The sequence below is a fragment of the Mizuhopecten yessoensis genome, unplaced genomic scaffold (assembly GCF_002113885.1).
Source record: "Mizuhopecten yessoensis strain PY_sf001 unplaced genomic scaffold, ASM211388v2 scaffold4839, whole genome shotgun sequence".
NCBI classification, from domain to species: domain Eukaryota; kingdom Metazoa; phylum Mollusca; class Bivalvia; order Pectinida; family Pectinidae; genus Mizuhopecten; species Mizuhopecten yessoensis.
The window spans coordinates 1,450,994-1,465,990 of NW_018405747.1; the positions used below are offsets into that span (position 1 = coordinate 1,450,994).

A 14,997-nucleotide genomic window follows, 5' to 3' on the forward strand; every position below is an offset into this window, starting at 1 on the left:
AAATAAAACCTGAACAAGCAAGGTGGTGAAGGGGTGGATGGTGGGGACAAAAACAGACAGTGCTGATACTGAGACTGCTTAAAATGGCTGAAGACAATATCAATAGGGCTATCCCTATAGGCTGAATGACCATTGGTCAACCAGGTCACGTGACAAACTGTACACCTTACCAAATATGGTAGCGTAGATGATAGTAAATATTGTGTACAAACAATTATTTAGGTAAACCCAAATAAACATTTTATACACAACAAAACAAAGAATTAAAGTTCAAAAATTTATTGAGTCTAAATTTAAAGTAACTTGTTCAGGTTATATTAGTTATCTTTTGGCATTCTTAGGGGCTGCTCTCTGTTACTTAAACTAACTACAACATAGTTGGTTACAAACATATCTATTTACAGCAACAGGAAATTAAAAACAACACACTTAACTTAAAAGAAGAGTGGGGCGATCCCCGGCTTGAGCGATCTCAAGCTGGTGACTAGAATAAGTTGTGGGGTGATCCCCAGGGCTTGAGCGATCCCAAGCTGTGGAGCGAGTAGCTAACAGGCGGCCCTGCAAACAGGCATCGAGCGACCCCGGTGCCTGAGTGTTCAGAGTATAAGTAAGAAACATGGTTTACAGGGCGATCCCCAACAGGCACTTACACAGTTATACTCTGACTAGCTAAGCACGCCCTAAGTCACCTACCCTAAAACTATGTTAGATTATCAAAAAGCAAACCAGGATTAAGAAATGTACGTGACTTAAAGGGGGTGCTCCCCGGCAGGCACACAAACTGGTTATGATTGCAAAAATAAAAATACAACAACAAGCATATAATGAATTGGGGGTATAATTCCCGAATTACATGTCCAATCGAACGAAGGTTACAGATACAAATGTAAATGTGAAGTAACAGAGCGAGAGCCCCCATACTCACCGTTATTGATCAGGAAAATATATCACATTCATCAATATATTTCTCAGTTGTAATATACTAGTCTTTACTTGTGAAGAGTTGTATTGATGTGGTGCTGGACTTCACATATGGGATATGCAGGGGTTAGTGTAGCGTGATGTACTGAGACGCCTTTCTCTGTAGAAGAATCGTCACATTTATTATTCAGTTTCTTCTAACATTATTGCGATGTAGAACGAGATGCTTACTCGGGAATCTGGAATCTTTCCACATGCCAGAAATCAATGGTGTTCACTGATATATACAGAAAAAGAGTTGTTTATATGTAACGTATACAGTTACTATAGACACACTTGTTGTGCATTCTTGATCATGATCATGACAAAACCCTGTTTATGCTATACTCAAAGACAGGAAATTTACTGTGTGGGTTTACAGATTTTTTATAAATATATAGAGACAATGAAATTCATTGTGAGAGGATGAAGTTACAAGAGTAAAATGAAACTAACTTGCAGTGTTTTTTTCTTCCTGAATTACAACAGCCTCTTCCTACAGGAATCGGTTAAATATAGCATTTTTTTTTTTTATCAAAATTGGGAAGATATATCACCTCAATTTTTCCTAATTTAAGGAAAATACAGTATTATTTTGCAAGGGGTCTACGTAGCATCTTATAGTTGGCTGTAAAAAATACACAAAAAAACACCTGAAGTCTGAGTGTTGACAAGATATAAAGCCAAATGCTCTCTATTCTCTTACTGACGTTTGTACAAGAGATGGGACACATATTTCTGTTTGATCAGTTGCACCAGAAAAAAATGCATGTTTTGAGAGATAATGTCTGAATATGAAATTGAACTTTGAGACACAATTGACTAATGTACAGTTACTTTGACAATTGATTTTGAGTCCGCGCCTGTGAGCGTGTGACATTTGTGTTTCTGAAATCAATATAAACTGCCTGTATGAGACTTGTCACTACTTGTATCATATGGTCTTAGACATCTTTGATGTGAACAATTATCTGATGTAAACATCAATTTGTCTTTTGTCCAGGGAAACAAATATGTTAAAAGGTTGTTCTGTGTTAGCATATTTGTATGATCCCTATAGCTAGTTGTGAACATACAATACTGATAAAATACATGTTTACCAACTTAACATTAGTACTGTATACATGTAGACATGTATACTGTATACAGGGTATCATTAGTACTGTATACATGATGTGTATACTGTATACAGGGTAACATTAGAGCTGTACACAGACAGATGTGTGTACTGTATACAGGGTAACATTAGTACTGTACACAAACAGATGTGTATACTGTATACAGGGTAACATTAGTGTTGTATACAGTGTAACATTAGTGCTGTACACACACAGATGTGTGTACTGTATACAGGGTAACATTAGTACTGTAAACAGTGTAACATTAGTGCTGTACACAAACAGATGTGTATACTGTATACAGGGTAACATAAGTGTTGTATACAGTGTAACATTAGTGCTGTACACACACAGATGTGTGTACTGTATACAGGGTAACATTGGATATGTATACATACAATTGTGTATACTGTATACAGTGTAACATTAGAGCTGTATACAGTGTAACACTAGTGCTGAACACACACAGATGTGTGTACTGTATACAGGGTAACATTAGTACTGTAAACAGTGTAACACTAGTGCTGAACACACACAGATGTGTGTACTGTATACAGGGTAACATTAGTACTGTAAACAGTGTAACACTAGTGCTGAACACACACAGATGTGTGTACTGTATACAGGGTAACATTAGTACTGTAAACAGTGTAACACTAGTGCTGAACACACACAGATGTGTGTACTGTATACAGGGTAACATTAGTACTGTAAACAGTGTAACACTAGTGCTGAACACACACAGATGTGTGTACTGTATACAGGGTAACATTAGTACTGTAAACAGTGTAACACTAGTGCTGAACACACACAGATGTGTGTACTGTATACAGGGTAACATTAGTACTGTAAACAGTGTAACACTAGTGCTGAACACACACAGATGTGTGTACTGTATACAGGGTAACATTAGTACTGTAAACAGTGTAACACTAGTGCTGAACACACACAGATGTGTGTACTGTATACAGGGTAACATTGGATATGTATACATACAATTGTGTATACTGTATACAGTGTAACATTAGAGCTGTACACAGACAGATGTGTATACTGTATACAGGGTAACATTAGTGCTGTATACAGTGTAACACTAGTGCTGTACACACACAGATGTGTGTACTGTATACAGGGTAACATTTGATATGTATACATACAATTGTGTATACTGTATACAGTGTAACATTAGAGCTGTACACAGACAGATGTGTATACTGTATACAGGGTAACATTAGTGCTGTATACAGTGTAACACTAGTGCTGTACACACACAGATGTGTGTACTGTATACAGGGTAACATTAGTACTGTAAACAGTGTAACACTAGTGCTGAACACACACAGATGTGTGTACTGTATACAGGGTAACATTGGATATGTATACATACAATTGTGTATACTGTATACAGTGTACCATTAGAGCTGTACACAGACAGATGTGTATACATATACAGGGTAACATTAGTACTGTATACAGTGTAACATTAGTGCTGTACACACACAGATGTGTGTACTGTATACAGTGTAACATTATAGTGCTGTACTCACAGAGATGTGTATACTGTATACAGTGTAACATCAGTACTATATACAGAGTAACATTAGTACTGCATACAGTGTAACATTAGTACTGTATACAGAGTAACATTAGCGCTGTATACAGTGTAACACTAGTGCTGTACACACACAGATGTGTGCACAAATGTGTGTACTGTATACAGGGTAACATTAGTGCTGTACACACACAGATGTGTATACTGTATACAGAGTAACATTAGTACTGTATACAGTGTAACATTAGTACTGTACCCACACAGATGTGTATACTGTAAACAGTGTAACATTAGTACTGTATAGATACAGATGTTTATACTGTAAACAGGGTAACATTAGTGCTGTACACAAAGAGATGTGTATACTGTATACAGTGTAACATTATAGTACTGTATACAGTGTAACATTATAGTACTGTATACAGTGTAACATTTGCACTGTATACAGTGTAACATTAGTACTGTATACAGAGTAACATTAGTACTGTATACAGAGTAGCATTAGTACTGTATACAGGGTAACATTAGTACTGTATACAGTGTAACATTAGTACTGTATATAGTATAACATTAGTACTGTATACAGGGTAACATTAGTACTGTATACAGTGTAACATTAGTACTGTATACAGTGTAACATTAGTACTGTATACAGAGTAGCATTAGCACTGTATACAGAGTAACATTAGCACTGTATACAGTGTAACATTAGTACTGTATACATACAGATGTGTATACTATATACAGAGTAACATTAGTACTGTATACAGAGTAGCATTAGCACTGTATACAGAGTAACATTAGCACTGTATACAGTGTTACATTAGTACTGTATACATACAGATGTGTATACTATATACAGAGTAACATTAGCACTGTATACAGTGTAACCTTAGAGCTGTTAAAAATGTCTTGCTCTCTACATCTGAGAATACAATTGTGTACTTATTGACAGGGGAGTAGTACTTTAATCTTTAAAGGCTAAGAAATATAAAATAGTATTTTAACAGGAAGGATTTCATAGTTTAAGTTCCTTACTGTATACATATATAGATGTTCATTAGCTTGTAATGTATGATTTTCACATGCAATTATCAATGTATATTTAACTCTCATTTCAGGGCAAAAATGGCTTGAAACATCGGGAAATAAATGGCAATGTAAAAAATGGAATTGTTAAAAATGAAAACCTGAGCAAGGATGAGCATCAATTAACCACAGACTATTCTGATGAAGTAAGTTATATACTAGGTACATATATAGAAAGCACAGCACTGAGAGTTCCATGCTTCGTAGCTATATATAGGTTATAGTATAAATTAAGTTTAAATAGGTAACTGTGACTTTAATTTCAAGGTCAAGGGTTAAATAAGTGCAAAACTTTGAAGTTAATCATCCTAAGATCTTGTACAGCACACTGTAATAAGGTCACTGTGACCATTTTTAACAGAATGATGGTCTCTCTTAATCTTTTTATTATTGCATGTACAACACTTTAATTTGCAACAAAAGAACCGTGCAATTTGCTAGAAAACTCAAAGTTTTTGTTGTGTACAGTGTATGTGCAAGATAACTAAATAGATGGATGAAGAAATTGAGCTTTGTACACAAATTATACACATATTGTCTTGTTTTTACAGATGGAGAAGTTGGTGGACTGGGACAAGCCCATGATAGCTCAAGTCGCCGACCTGGGTGACCGGTATTTTGAGTGGGTCCATTACCCTGAGGACAAGCACCTCCGCCTTTTCAAATCAGACTTCGTCGAGTATTTTTCTATGTGTCCGTGGTATGTGGTGCCCATTTACTGGGTGCCCGTGTTGTTTTTATTCCTCATCAAGTCCTACCACCTCCTGTCCGAGGCCCCGTGTATATTCCCAGACTCTCAATATGGTTAGTACTTCGTATTATAAATTAAACATAAAACTGTGTGACCGCTAGAATAGCTAAACTCACTTACTACTGCTATAACTTTAGCATACAACTGTATTCCTGTCTGCTCTTGACAGCTTTACTATTAAAAGTTCATGTTCGATAAATTATTTTCTTTTTTAAACATTGAACCACAACTTATTAAAATGGAGAAGTTCCAAGTTTTTCATTGTGCTTGTGTTTTTACCCCCCAGGTATAGAAGTAACACCGAGGTACATGCCTCTCATATTTATGCTGGGATTGATCAGTTGGACGTTGGACGAGTATGTTATTCATCGGTGGATGTTCCATCTCCGTCCGCCCAGCGATTCCCGTCTGTTAGTCACGATACATTTCCTGCTGCATGGCCAGCACCATAAGGTGGGTATATGATCGGAAACCTTCCCACAAAAATGTAGCGCTACGTTTTTTTTTCTTTGCTCATTGCTCAGAAGAACTTTTGTAAGTTTAAAACTTTTTTGAGTTTTGATTCTACAATGCATTGCCAATTTCAAATTGATGTGTTTCTGACATGATTTTGATTTTACTTGTAGCTTCAGTTGTTTATATACATGTACATGATTTATAGTTTGTCCATAGGAAATACAAGAGGGTATGTTATTGTAAAGATTTGATAAAAACAAAGTATATCAAAATAATATGAGAAAGATAATTTATTACATATTGATGTGAAATATGGATATTCTACCACAGGGTTCATAAGTAAGGAACTTGGCCGCGAAATATGGATATTCTACCACAGGGTTCATAAGTAAGGAACTTGGCCGCAAAATCAAAGTATGACCCCCCCCACCCAGTGGACTATCCACCATCTGTACGTATCTGTTTTTAATGCCAGCTTGACTGTTGTTTGTTGTAGACCCCTCTAGACAAGAAGCGTCTGGTGTTTCCTCCGGTGCCAGCCACTGTGCTGGGAATCACGCTGTACTCCATCTATGCAACAGTAGTGCCACATGCCATCACGTTGTCATTTGCGGCGGGCACGGTGACGGGCTACATCGTGTATGACCTGACACACTACTTCCTTCATCATGGGCGACCAACAATGCCTTACTTCAAATCACTCAAGAAATACCATGTAAAACATCATTTTGAAAATCAACAGCTAGGTAAGTGTACTACAAGCTACGTATCGGGCAGTTTGGGCATTCTCTATTATTCAAGGTTACAGGGGTCAAATATGTTAAAAACTTCAAACAACAATATCCTAAGAACAATTTGGACTAGAGCCATGATACTTGGGTATATTATGTACACCAGCAATGCAAACCTTTTTCTTGATTACAGTAATAAGGTCAAAGGTCAACTTTAATTGCTAGCTTGGGTCAAAGGTCAACGTGGGTTAAAAGCTTTAAAATTAAAAATTCAAATTTCAAACAACAATATCTAAAAAACCATTTAAGAGATGTTAAATTGTCTTGTGTTCTAGTAACCAAGTTTTCAAGTTCTCTTTTCTATAATTTATACAAGTATTATTTCAACATATTAGGTGAAATCATTAAACATAATGAATATATTTCAATGTGACATGGCTTTTCAAATTACTTTACGAAATAGGAAACATACTAGGTTATTGATATGTTTGAGTATACATTTAGCATTCATGTTAGGAGTATCAGTATAAAGAAGAATGATTTTTCTGTTTTTCTGCAGGATTTGGAATATCATCTAAGTTATGGGATTATCCGTTTGGCACCTTAATTCCGGATTGTTAAGATGATGCATGTGTACTTAGGCGCCTTCAGCCCTAGAGTTACCTCCCCATGGTTGGGTTATGATGATACTGTAGGAGCCACGGTCAATCCTGGAGTCGCTGCCCCTCCCAGGGGGGCTAGACAGTCTGGATGGTCGGACTAAACATTCTGCTGATACAGATCAATCAATGTGCCGCATCACTCTCACAGGATGTAGCTATTTCCTCTGACGTGCCTACCACACTTCCGCCTAGGGAAGGTGTATATGCTTATGTTGTGCAGATCTTTCTTTTTTCTCACAAACAGATCTGAAATGTTATATTAATTCAGGAGATAAAAATGCTATCTTTTGCTATACATATATATTTTTGTTTCATGAAAATAGCATATTACCCCCTAGAATGTTACCTACTGTCCTGTTTCTGGAAAGTTTTTGGACTAAGAAAGTTACGTATTACGTATGACAGGGTCTGTGGAAAATTATCCATAGCCTTGGGTCTGGAATGTTACGATTGGATTTGACCCTGAAAGTTATTCAAGAAATAGCCCTAGAAATACCGTCTGTCTTTGGCCTGGAAAGTTATTGAAGACCTTGACCTTGGAAAAAGACCTAAGGCCTTGATCTTTTATATCTCTGTAAGCTAGTTGATATTGGATTCTATTTATAATCAAATCAAACCTCATTGAATATTATTAATATGCATTTTTTGTGAGTGCAGATTTTTTTTATATTTTTTTGTTTATCATCTTTTCTCATGTTGAAAATTCAAAATATTTTGTGACAAACTATTTAAGTTTGGTTGAATTCCATGGAATTATCTAATAAATATTCCAGAAATACTGCATTTTTATTGTACTGGACATTATTTCAGGAATAAGTTTTGAGGGTTGTGTAGCCTGCTCATTGTACGTGAGTGAATCCCGTGGCCAGGTTGGAGGTTGTAGGATATTACATTACTTATGACACTATGTGTTAGTGACTACAGGGTCGGGAGGTCCTTCAGATCCCGGTCAAGGTCATCTGAGTCAAGGTCTTAGCGTCTGCCCAGGTGTAAAGGTCAAAGTTGTAAAGGTCAAAGAGCGTACCAATTTTTAGCAACAAAAAAAAAGGTGTATTTGTTTGTAATTTTAGATATTTTCATAACCATTTGTTGCTTCATTACTGATAAATAATGTTGTGCTGTATTTATTTGTAAGTTTATACCAGTAGCATCACACATGGTATTAATTTAAGTTAATGTAGGAGATACACTGGCCAAACACTTTGTAAACTGTACTAGGAAAACACTAACAAAGGTTCTGTTTTGTTATACAAAAATCGCTTTCAGTGTGTTTCATATAGATCTGAATATATGATTTGACATTTGTGTTCCCAATTAGAACATGCCATTCATACTTAACAACCCACACACATTTTTTTTTATTACACCTTAAAGTGTAATATAGTCTTAGATCCTAGGTTGTTGGAATAATATAGATCTGTTTATCCACCAGTTGAGTGTTACACCTTCTATATAACTCATTAACTGACCGAACCTGACCACAAACTGGGGTACATATTGGACAGCAGGACTGTGAATGAATGAGGTTTGAAGAGCTGTTTCAGATTAACTTACTAGGGTTGATATGAATGTTTTTTTTTCTGTTTTTGTTGCAGATGTTTTGTTGTTGGTAAAGGTGGGAGAACTGTCGGTAATAACTCTTTATCTTACACTAAGCAGAATGATCTTGTGGAGGGGAAATGCCACTATATTGCTTCAAAGAGCTTAATACTTACCATAAGGAGTGTTTTCTGATGCTAGTATTCAAACAGAATTCAGTAAAAATGAAATGATACTTCATGTTGATAAATGGCAGAAGTTTTTTGGTTTTAGATGTAAATAGTGTATATTTTCTATCTATATGTGGGATTTACATGTGCTACACAACAATTAATGTTCATAGGTTGTAAGCGTATTCTCTGTTCGTATAGAGGATTTAAAATTGCTGTACACTACAAAATTCACTTTCGGCCCCTTTTGGGCCTAGAAACAATATTTTTATCAAGTATTTTGGAATGGACTGTATTTTCTTGTTACGCAAGCTAACAGATGTAACTGTACAACATTACATACTAATTATAACTCAATTATTTATCACAACATCTCAGGCAAGGCTGTTAACCCTCTAATGGAAAGCAAGATTGAATGAAATCACTATTGATACAGTTTTGACATACTGAATTTGCTTACCTATTGTCCAAAAGATGCTAGCTTTAATATGCCATATAAATATCTCATGTTTTATCAAAGTTGAACATCCAGCTACTTCCAAAGAGTTGTTACTGTAATTCAGTATACAACAAGTTTACCCTATGAAGGTTTGAGCAAGACTAAAACGATTAACATTTAGATGAATGAATTTCGCTGTATACTATAAACATACATGTATTAGTGTGTAGTGTTAATAGAACATTAACTGGTGGTTTCTAAAGAAATCATTTCAAATGAGTTTCACTGTTTATGATTTCTATAAAACAACCTTTAGCAATATCAAAGTTTTACTTCATAAACAAACAATATTAATGTACATATTTAACATCTCGTACATTTCAAGACTGACTGGTCCCTTTGTCAAGCTAATTGACAAAAGGGACCAGTCGGTCTTGAAACTTTGCGACACGTTTAATACAAACGTTGTTTGTTTATAAAGTAAAAATTTGATAATACATATTCCAAAACTGATAAATCATATTGAAAACCTGAAGCAAATTCATAAAATTCAGATATGTTGGTTACAAGTTTGAGATCAATTTTACCATATGGCATATTTCATTGCACATTGTTTTGATATTTGGACAGAAGAACTAAATAGAGAAAATATTACACGGTTATTTTGTGACGTCATTAGTTTATCGATGGTGTTACAACACTACAGAACTGCCTGAGTATATTGTAAAAAGGAAAACATATTTCATTTTTCAATAACATGACAAGAAAAATTGTACAACAAAACTAACTAAAACTAAACATGAGAATTTACTGCTATAATAAATAGACATTCATACTTTATAACTGATTACAACAATGTTTTATGTGAACACAAATTGTATAATGTGTATACTTAAAAATGTTCTGTAGTCATTTTGATTTTCAATTTATTGACAATATTACCGGTAAGATTAATATGTGCAAAATTTGTGAAATATAAGTACTAGTGATGCATAATAGACAAAGATATTCATAGAGTACGTGTGCAATTGTTTATGTGTGAAGATACATTGTACTTACAGGTGTGTGAAGATACATACAGGTGTGTTCAATTACTTACTAGTGTGTGCAGATACATACAGGTGTGTATTAGGTATTTGTGAAGATACATACAAGTGTGTATTAGGTATTTGTGAAGATACATACAGGTGTGTATTAGGTATTTGTGAAGATACATACGTATAGAGGTACATACGGGTGGCTTTATAGAGGTACACAGGTGTACATTTGAGTGCATTAGAGCATATGTGCATCCATATTTGTGTATATATTGAATTATATACATATTTGTGTATATATTGAAGTATATACATATTTGTGTATATATTGAAGTATATACATATTTGTGTTTACATATATGCAGGCACGTGCCACAGAGAATTTCTCATGTGTAATGTATTTTCAAGTATAAGTAGAGATTTCTCTCAGTGTACATGTATTTACAGGCTGTAGAGATTTCTCTCAGTATACATGTATTTACAGGCTGTAGAGATTTCTCTCAGTATACATGTATTTACAGGCTGTAGAGATTTCTCTCAGTGTACATGTATTTACAGGCCGAGAGATTTCTCTCAGTGAACATGTTTTTACAGGCTGTAGAGATTTCTGTCAGTGTACATGTATCTACAGGCTGAAGAGATTTCTCTCAGTGTACATGTATTTACAGGCTGTATAGATTTCTCTCAGTATACATGTATTTACAGGCTGTAGAGATTTCTCTCAGTATACATGTATTTACAGGCTGTAGAGATTTCTCTCAGTATACATGTATTTACAGGCCGAGAGATTTCTCTCGGTGTACTTGTTTTTACAGGCTGTAGAGATTTCCCCCATTCTACATGTATTTACAGGCTGTAGAGTTTTCCCCCATTCTGTATGTATTTACAGGCTGTAGAGATTTCTCTAAGTGTACATGTATTTACAGGCTGTAGAGGTTTCTCTCGGGGTACATGTATTTACAGGTTGTAGAGATTTTCCCCATTCTACATGTATTTACAGGCTGTAGAGATTTCCCCCATTCTGCATGTATTTACAGGCTGTAGAGATTTCTCTCAGTGTACATGTATTTACAGGCTGTAGAGATTTCTCTCGGTGTACATGTATTTACAGGTTGTAGAGATTTCCCCCATTCTACATGTATTTACAGGCTGTAGAGATTTCCCCCATTCTACATGTATTTACAGGCTGTAGAGATATATATGTACAGCGGTTATACAGGAGTACAGCTGGTGTTTTCTTCTCTACATCAATGTATTTGTGTTTGTGTTTGTTACATGCTGTAATTTGTTAACAAAGATTGGTCCTATGCTACCTGGTCTGCATTTCTCTTAACATCACTAAATCATGGTTTATAACATCCGTTACGGTTCCTGGAAGGCATTATATGTCGCCAAGTCAAAGATTAATGATTGTTTTAACTATTTAGACCAATCTGGAGGCTGTCAGATAATTACTGCATGATAGTAATTCACTTTCATATTATACCTTACGTTATTGTATTCATTCCATTTTCATCACTGATCCTAGAGTGTTGGATATAAATATTTATAGTTCATTGTTGATGTCAGTTATAAATTGAAGACATATAATCATATCTGGCTGTTGTTCATGTAAACATTTTATCATCTGTTATATTTTTTGCATGTTAGTTTTGCTTATAAGTTAAAATAATTATCATTTTCATGGGCATTTGTGAATTGATATGTGTAATTCTGTCCGACTATAACTGCATTCACAGAAATCGTTCCGTTTGATTGCACTACTTGTTGTTTAGATAAAAGGGTTTGATTAGGTGTGGAGGTACAATGATTTGTGTAATTTGACATAATGTCACAATGTTTCATCCCTGAAAACTTCCTTTTTAGTCCCATATAAATTGTTTCCTCTAAGCTTCTACAGACCTTGCTGTTCATATCAAATACTAAATACTTTGGTTCAGTTTAGAGAAAATATTTTTAAGTTGTATTTATATAATTTATGTTGAATGTGAAAATGGATGATTATCTTGTTAATTTGGATGTCGTTATTTGGGTTTTTAGAAGGTTTTTGTTTATTTATTCAATGTTTCTTGCTTTTATCTTCTATATCATTGCTTCCATTTCTGATGTAAAATTGCCCATTCAAGATCATGCACACTCACAGTTTCCCCACAATTCGTTTTAATTGTCCAAGCTTTTTCTCATCTGTTTGTAAGTTATGCAGAGTTTTAGGACTCTGATCGACAGAGGAATTGGTTACTTTATTCGTGGTCACTCCGGAGTTGACCCTTTACCAGGTAATCTGAACTGAATTTGTAGTCTATGCTCTCTTCTTTTTTTCAGAATGAATGGTTGTTTTCTCATCCCTCAGGTTGTCACGAGCAGAGGTGGATATCTTTTTAATGGATTTTGTTTCAAAATCTCAATTTTATGTAGAAATCTTTAATTTAGTACCAAAGAAAAAATGCATTAATTTCACTATATCAAGATATACATATATAATCATGTCTCGTTATCCACTTCCAAACATGATTTGAAATCATTTAACAATGGCATTTTACAATGGCATAATCCTTATAAAAAAAGTGGCTGTTTAAGTTCTATTACTTTTTGTAGGATTTAGAATGGTGTCAGAGTTGCACAATCCTTACAAAATGTTGAGCACTAAAATTATGTAAGTGCCAAATATCACAACGGGCCTGTTTGCAGTACTAGTGCAAATTTCAACAGAAAAGACAGAATACCGAACAGATAACAAACCTGTTGATGTAATTCAAACTGCAAAAATATAGAGATGTTAGAGAGATGTAAGAGAGATATGGTAGTTACATGATTATGGTGATGGTGTGTCGTCAGTATGTTGTAATGTAATCATGGTGAGGATGTGGCTGTTGTAACTCTGTTAAATATGAAACAATAAGGTGTAAAAACAAATCGTACTGATATTTACAATTCAGGTTTTGAAAAAAAAAAAAAAAAAGTGAAACTAAGAAAATTTAACATTATTCAAAATACGAGAAATATGTGTGCCAACTTTTTTTTTTAGTTAAACTAGAGTTAAACTTTAAGTGAACTATCAAAATGAAAGTGGCATTGCCAAAGAAATACAAAATACTTTCTATAAAAGAATATTTAAAAAAAAAAAACATTTGTAGGAATCTCCAATAACACACAGCCTTTACGTGCTATCCTGATCATAGAAAGTCTTATATTTTATGTGTTTACGATCCTTTTTTCGTCAGTTAGATCATTTTAGGAATTTCTCCAGTACGGAGGTTTGTAGCTTTATGTGCCTTAATTTTGCGTTGTTATAGTGCTGCATGTAATGCCGTCTGTGCATGTACCACCGAAATATTCAGTCGGCCTGTAATGTGAAGTGAGGCACACACACATAACGTAGAATATTCACAAGGAGGCCAATTGATGCATGTATGTTTTTGTGTTATAGCTATGCATATCATGTCTTTATTTTCATTATTACTTTTTGTTTTACATTTGTGTCCATTTAGATTTAAGTTTATAACATAAGAAACATGCTTTTTGTACCTTCTGTTTCGTACAATATTTTTTTTAGTTTATAACAAAGAGAAAATGAACTTAAACTCTTGAATTGCATTTTACCTAAGAAAATTTTATTTTCACATATTTAAATGTTGAAATCTTTAATTTATAAGCCTACTCAATAGAGTCTATTGGTAAATGAAGTACAGTATGCTTTGTAATAGACATCTATAAACCCATCAAGTATGCTCGCTATGTTATACATATATATATTTCATATAAATTTTATATTCTTATGTCATTATTTTCATTTTATTCTGGATATTATGAAATTATTGAAACTTTAAAATTTTGAACTGAATCGTCTACTAGCTGTTAGTTGCAATAAGCCATGCAATATTAAAGTTTGTTTCTTATACCTAGTATTCAGACCGACAAAGCACATAATTTTTACGTAGCAGGCTATTTTCGTATTCTGACTTGGTAAATATGTAGCAGGCTATTTTCGTATTCTGACTTGGTAAATTTAGTATTTTCTTTAGGTTAAAAATGATTATAGATTTATTCTGCTGTGGTTACAAAATGTAAGTTTGTAAATAGTAAATCTTTGACTTCAATAATAGATATCACACTTCTGGAAGGAAACGGTGATTCTTAGAAGTGATGTTTATAGAAACAGTGATTCGTATTCAGGGATACTTGTTATGTACTTGAGGGTGAACTTTCGCTCTTTAAGTAATCATTACATGGGTAGTTATAAAATGTCTACAAATTTATGAACAGAATATTTTTGTGTTATTTGTTGATAATAAATTGTTATAGAATATCTATACTCTAGCAAATAAATGTAAATATTTTATTCACTTTTCCTAAACTGTCCGTTGTGTATATGATAAAAGCACTAGGTATCGGTATATACTAAATAACTGGATATCAATATATTGATATATATCATAAAAAAACGTGAAATCAGTTTAAACCTTTAACCCCCCTATGTAACTTCAGTCAACTCT

The 14,997-nt window shown here is 34.2% G+C and overlaps 1 protein-coding gene across 2 annotated transcripts in view; it reads left to right on the forward strand.

Annotated features, from left to right (window-relative positions):
- LOC110449937 (dihydroceramide fatty acyl 2-hydroxylase FAH1-like) overlaps positions 1–9,857 on the forward strand; it is a 23,595-nt gene extending 13,738 nt beyond the window's left edge. Inside the window, exons 2-7 of one of the 2 annotated variants that reach the window (XR_002462915.1) lie at positions 4,752–4,865; positions 5,271–5,523; positions 5,757–5,923; positions 6,423–6,672; positions 7,217–7,516; positions 8,915–9,857. Coding sequence is in view for 1 of the 2 variants with exons in the window: in XM_021497119.1 (XP_021352794.1) it covers positions 4,752–4,865; positions 5,271–5,523; positions 5,757–5,923; positions 6,423–6,672; positions 7,217–7,278 (846 nt within the window). In the remaining variant the exon portion in view is untranslated. Of the gene's footprint in view, positions 1–4,751; positions 4,866–5,270; positions 5,524–5,756; positions 5,924–6,422; positions 6,673–7,216 lie in introns of both variants that reach the window. The other variant, XM_021497119.1, reaches the window with a different exon arrangement.
- The last annotated feature ends 5,140 nt before the right edge of the window (positions 9,858–14,997 follow it).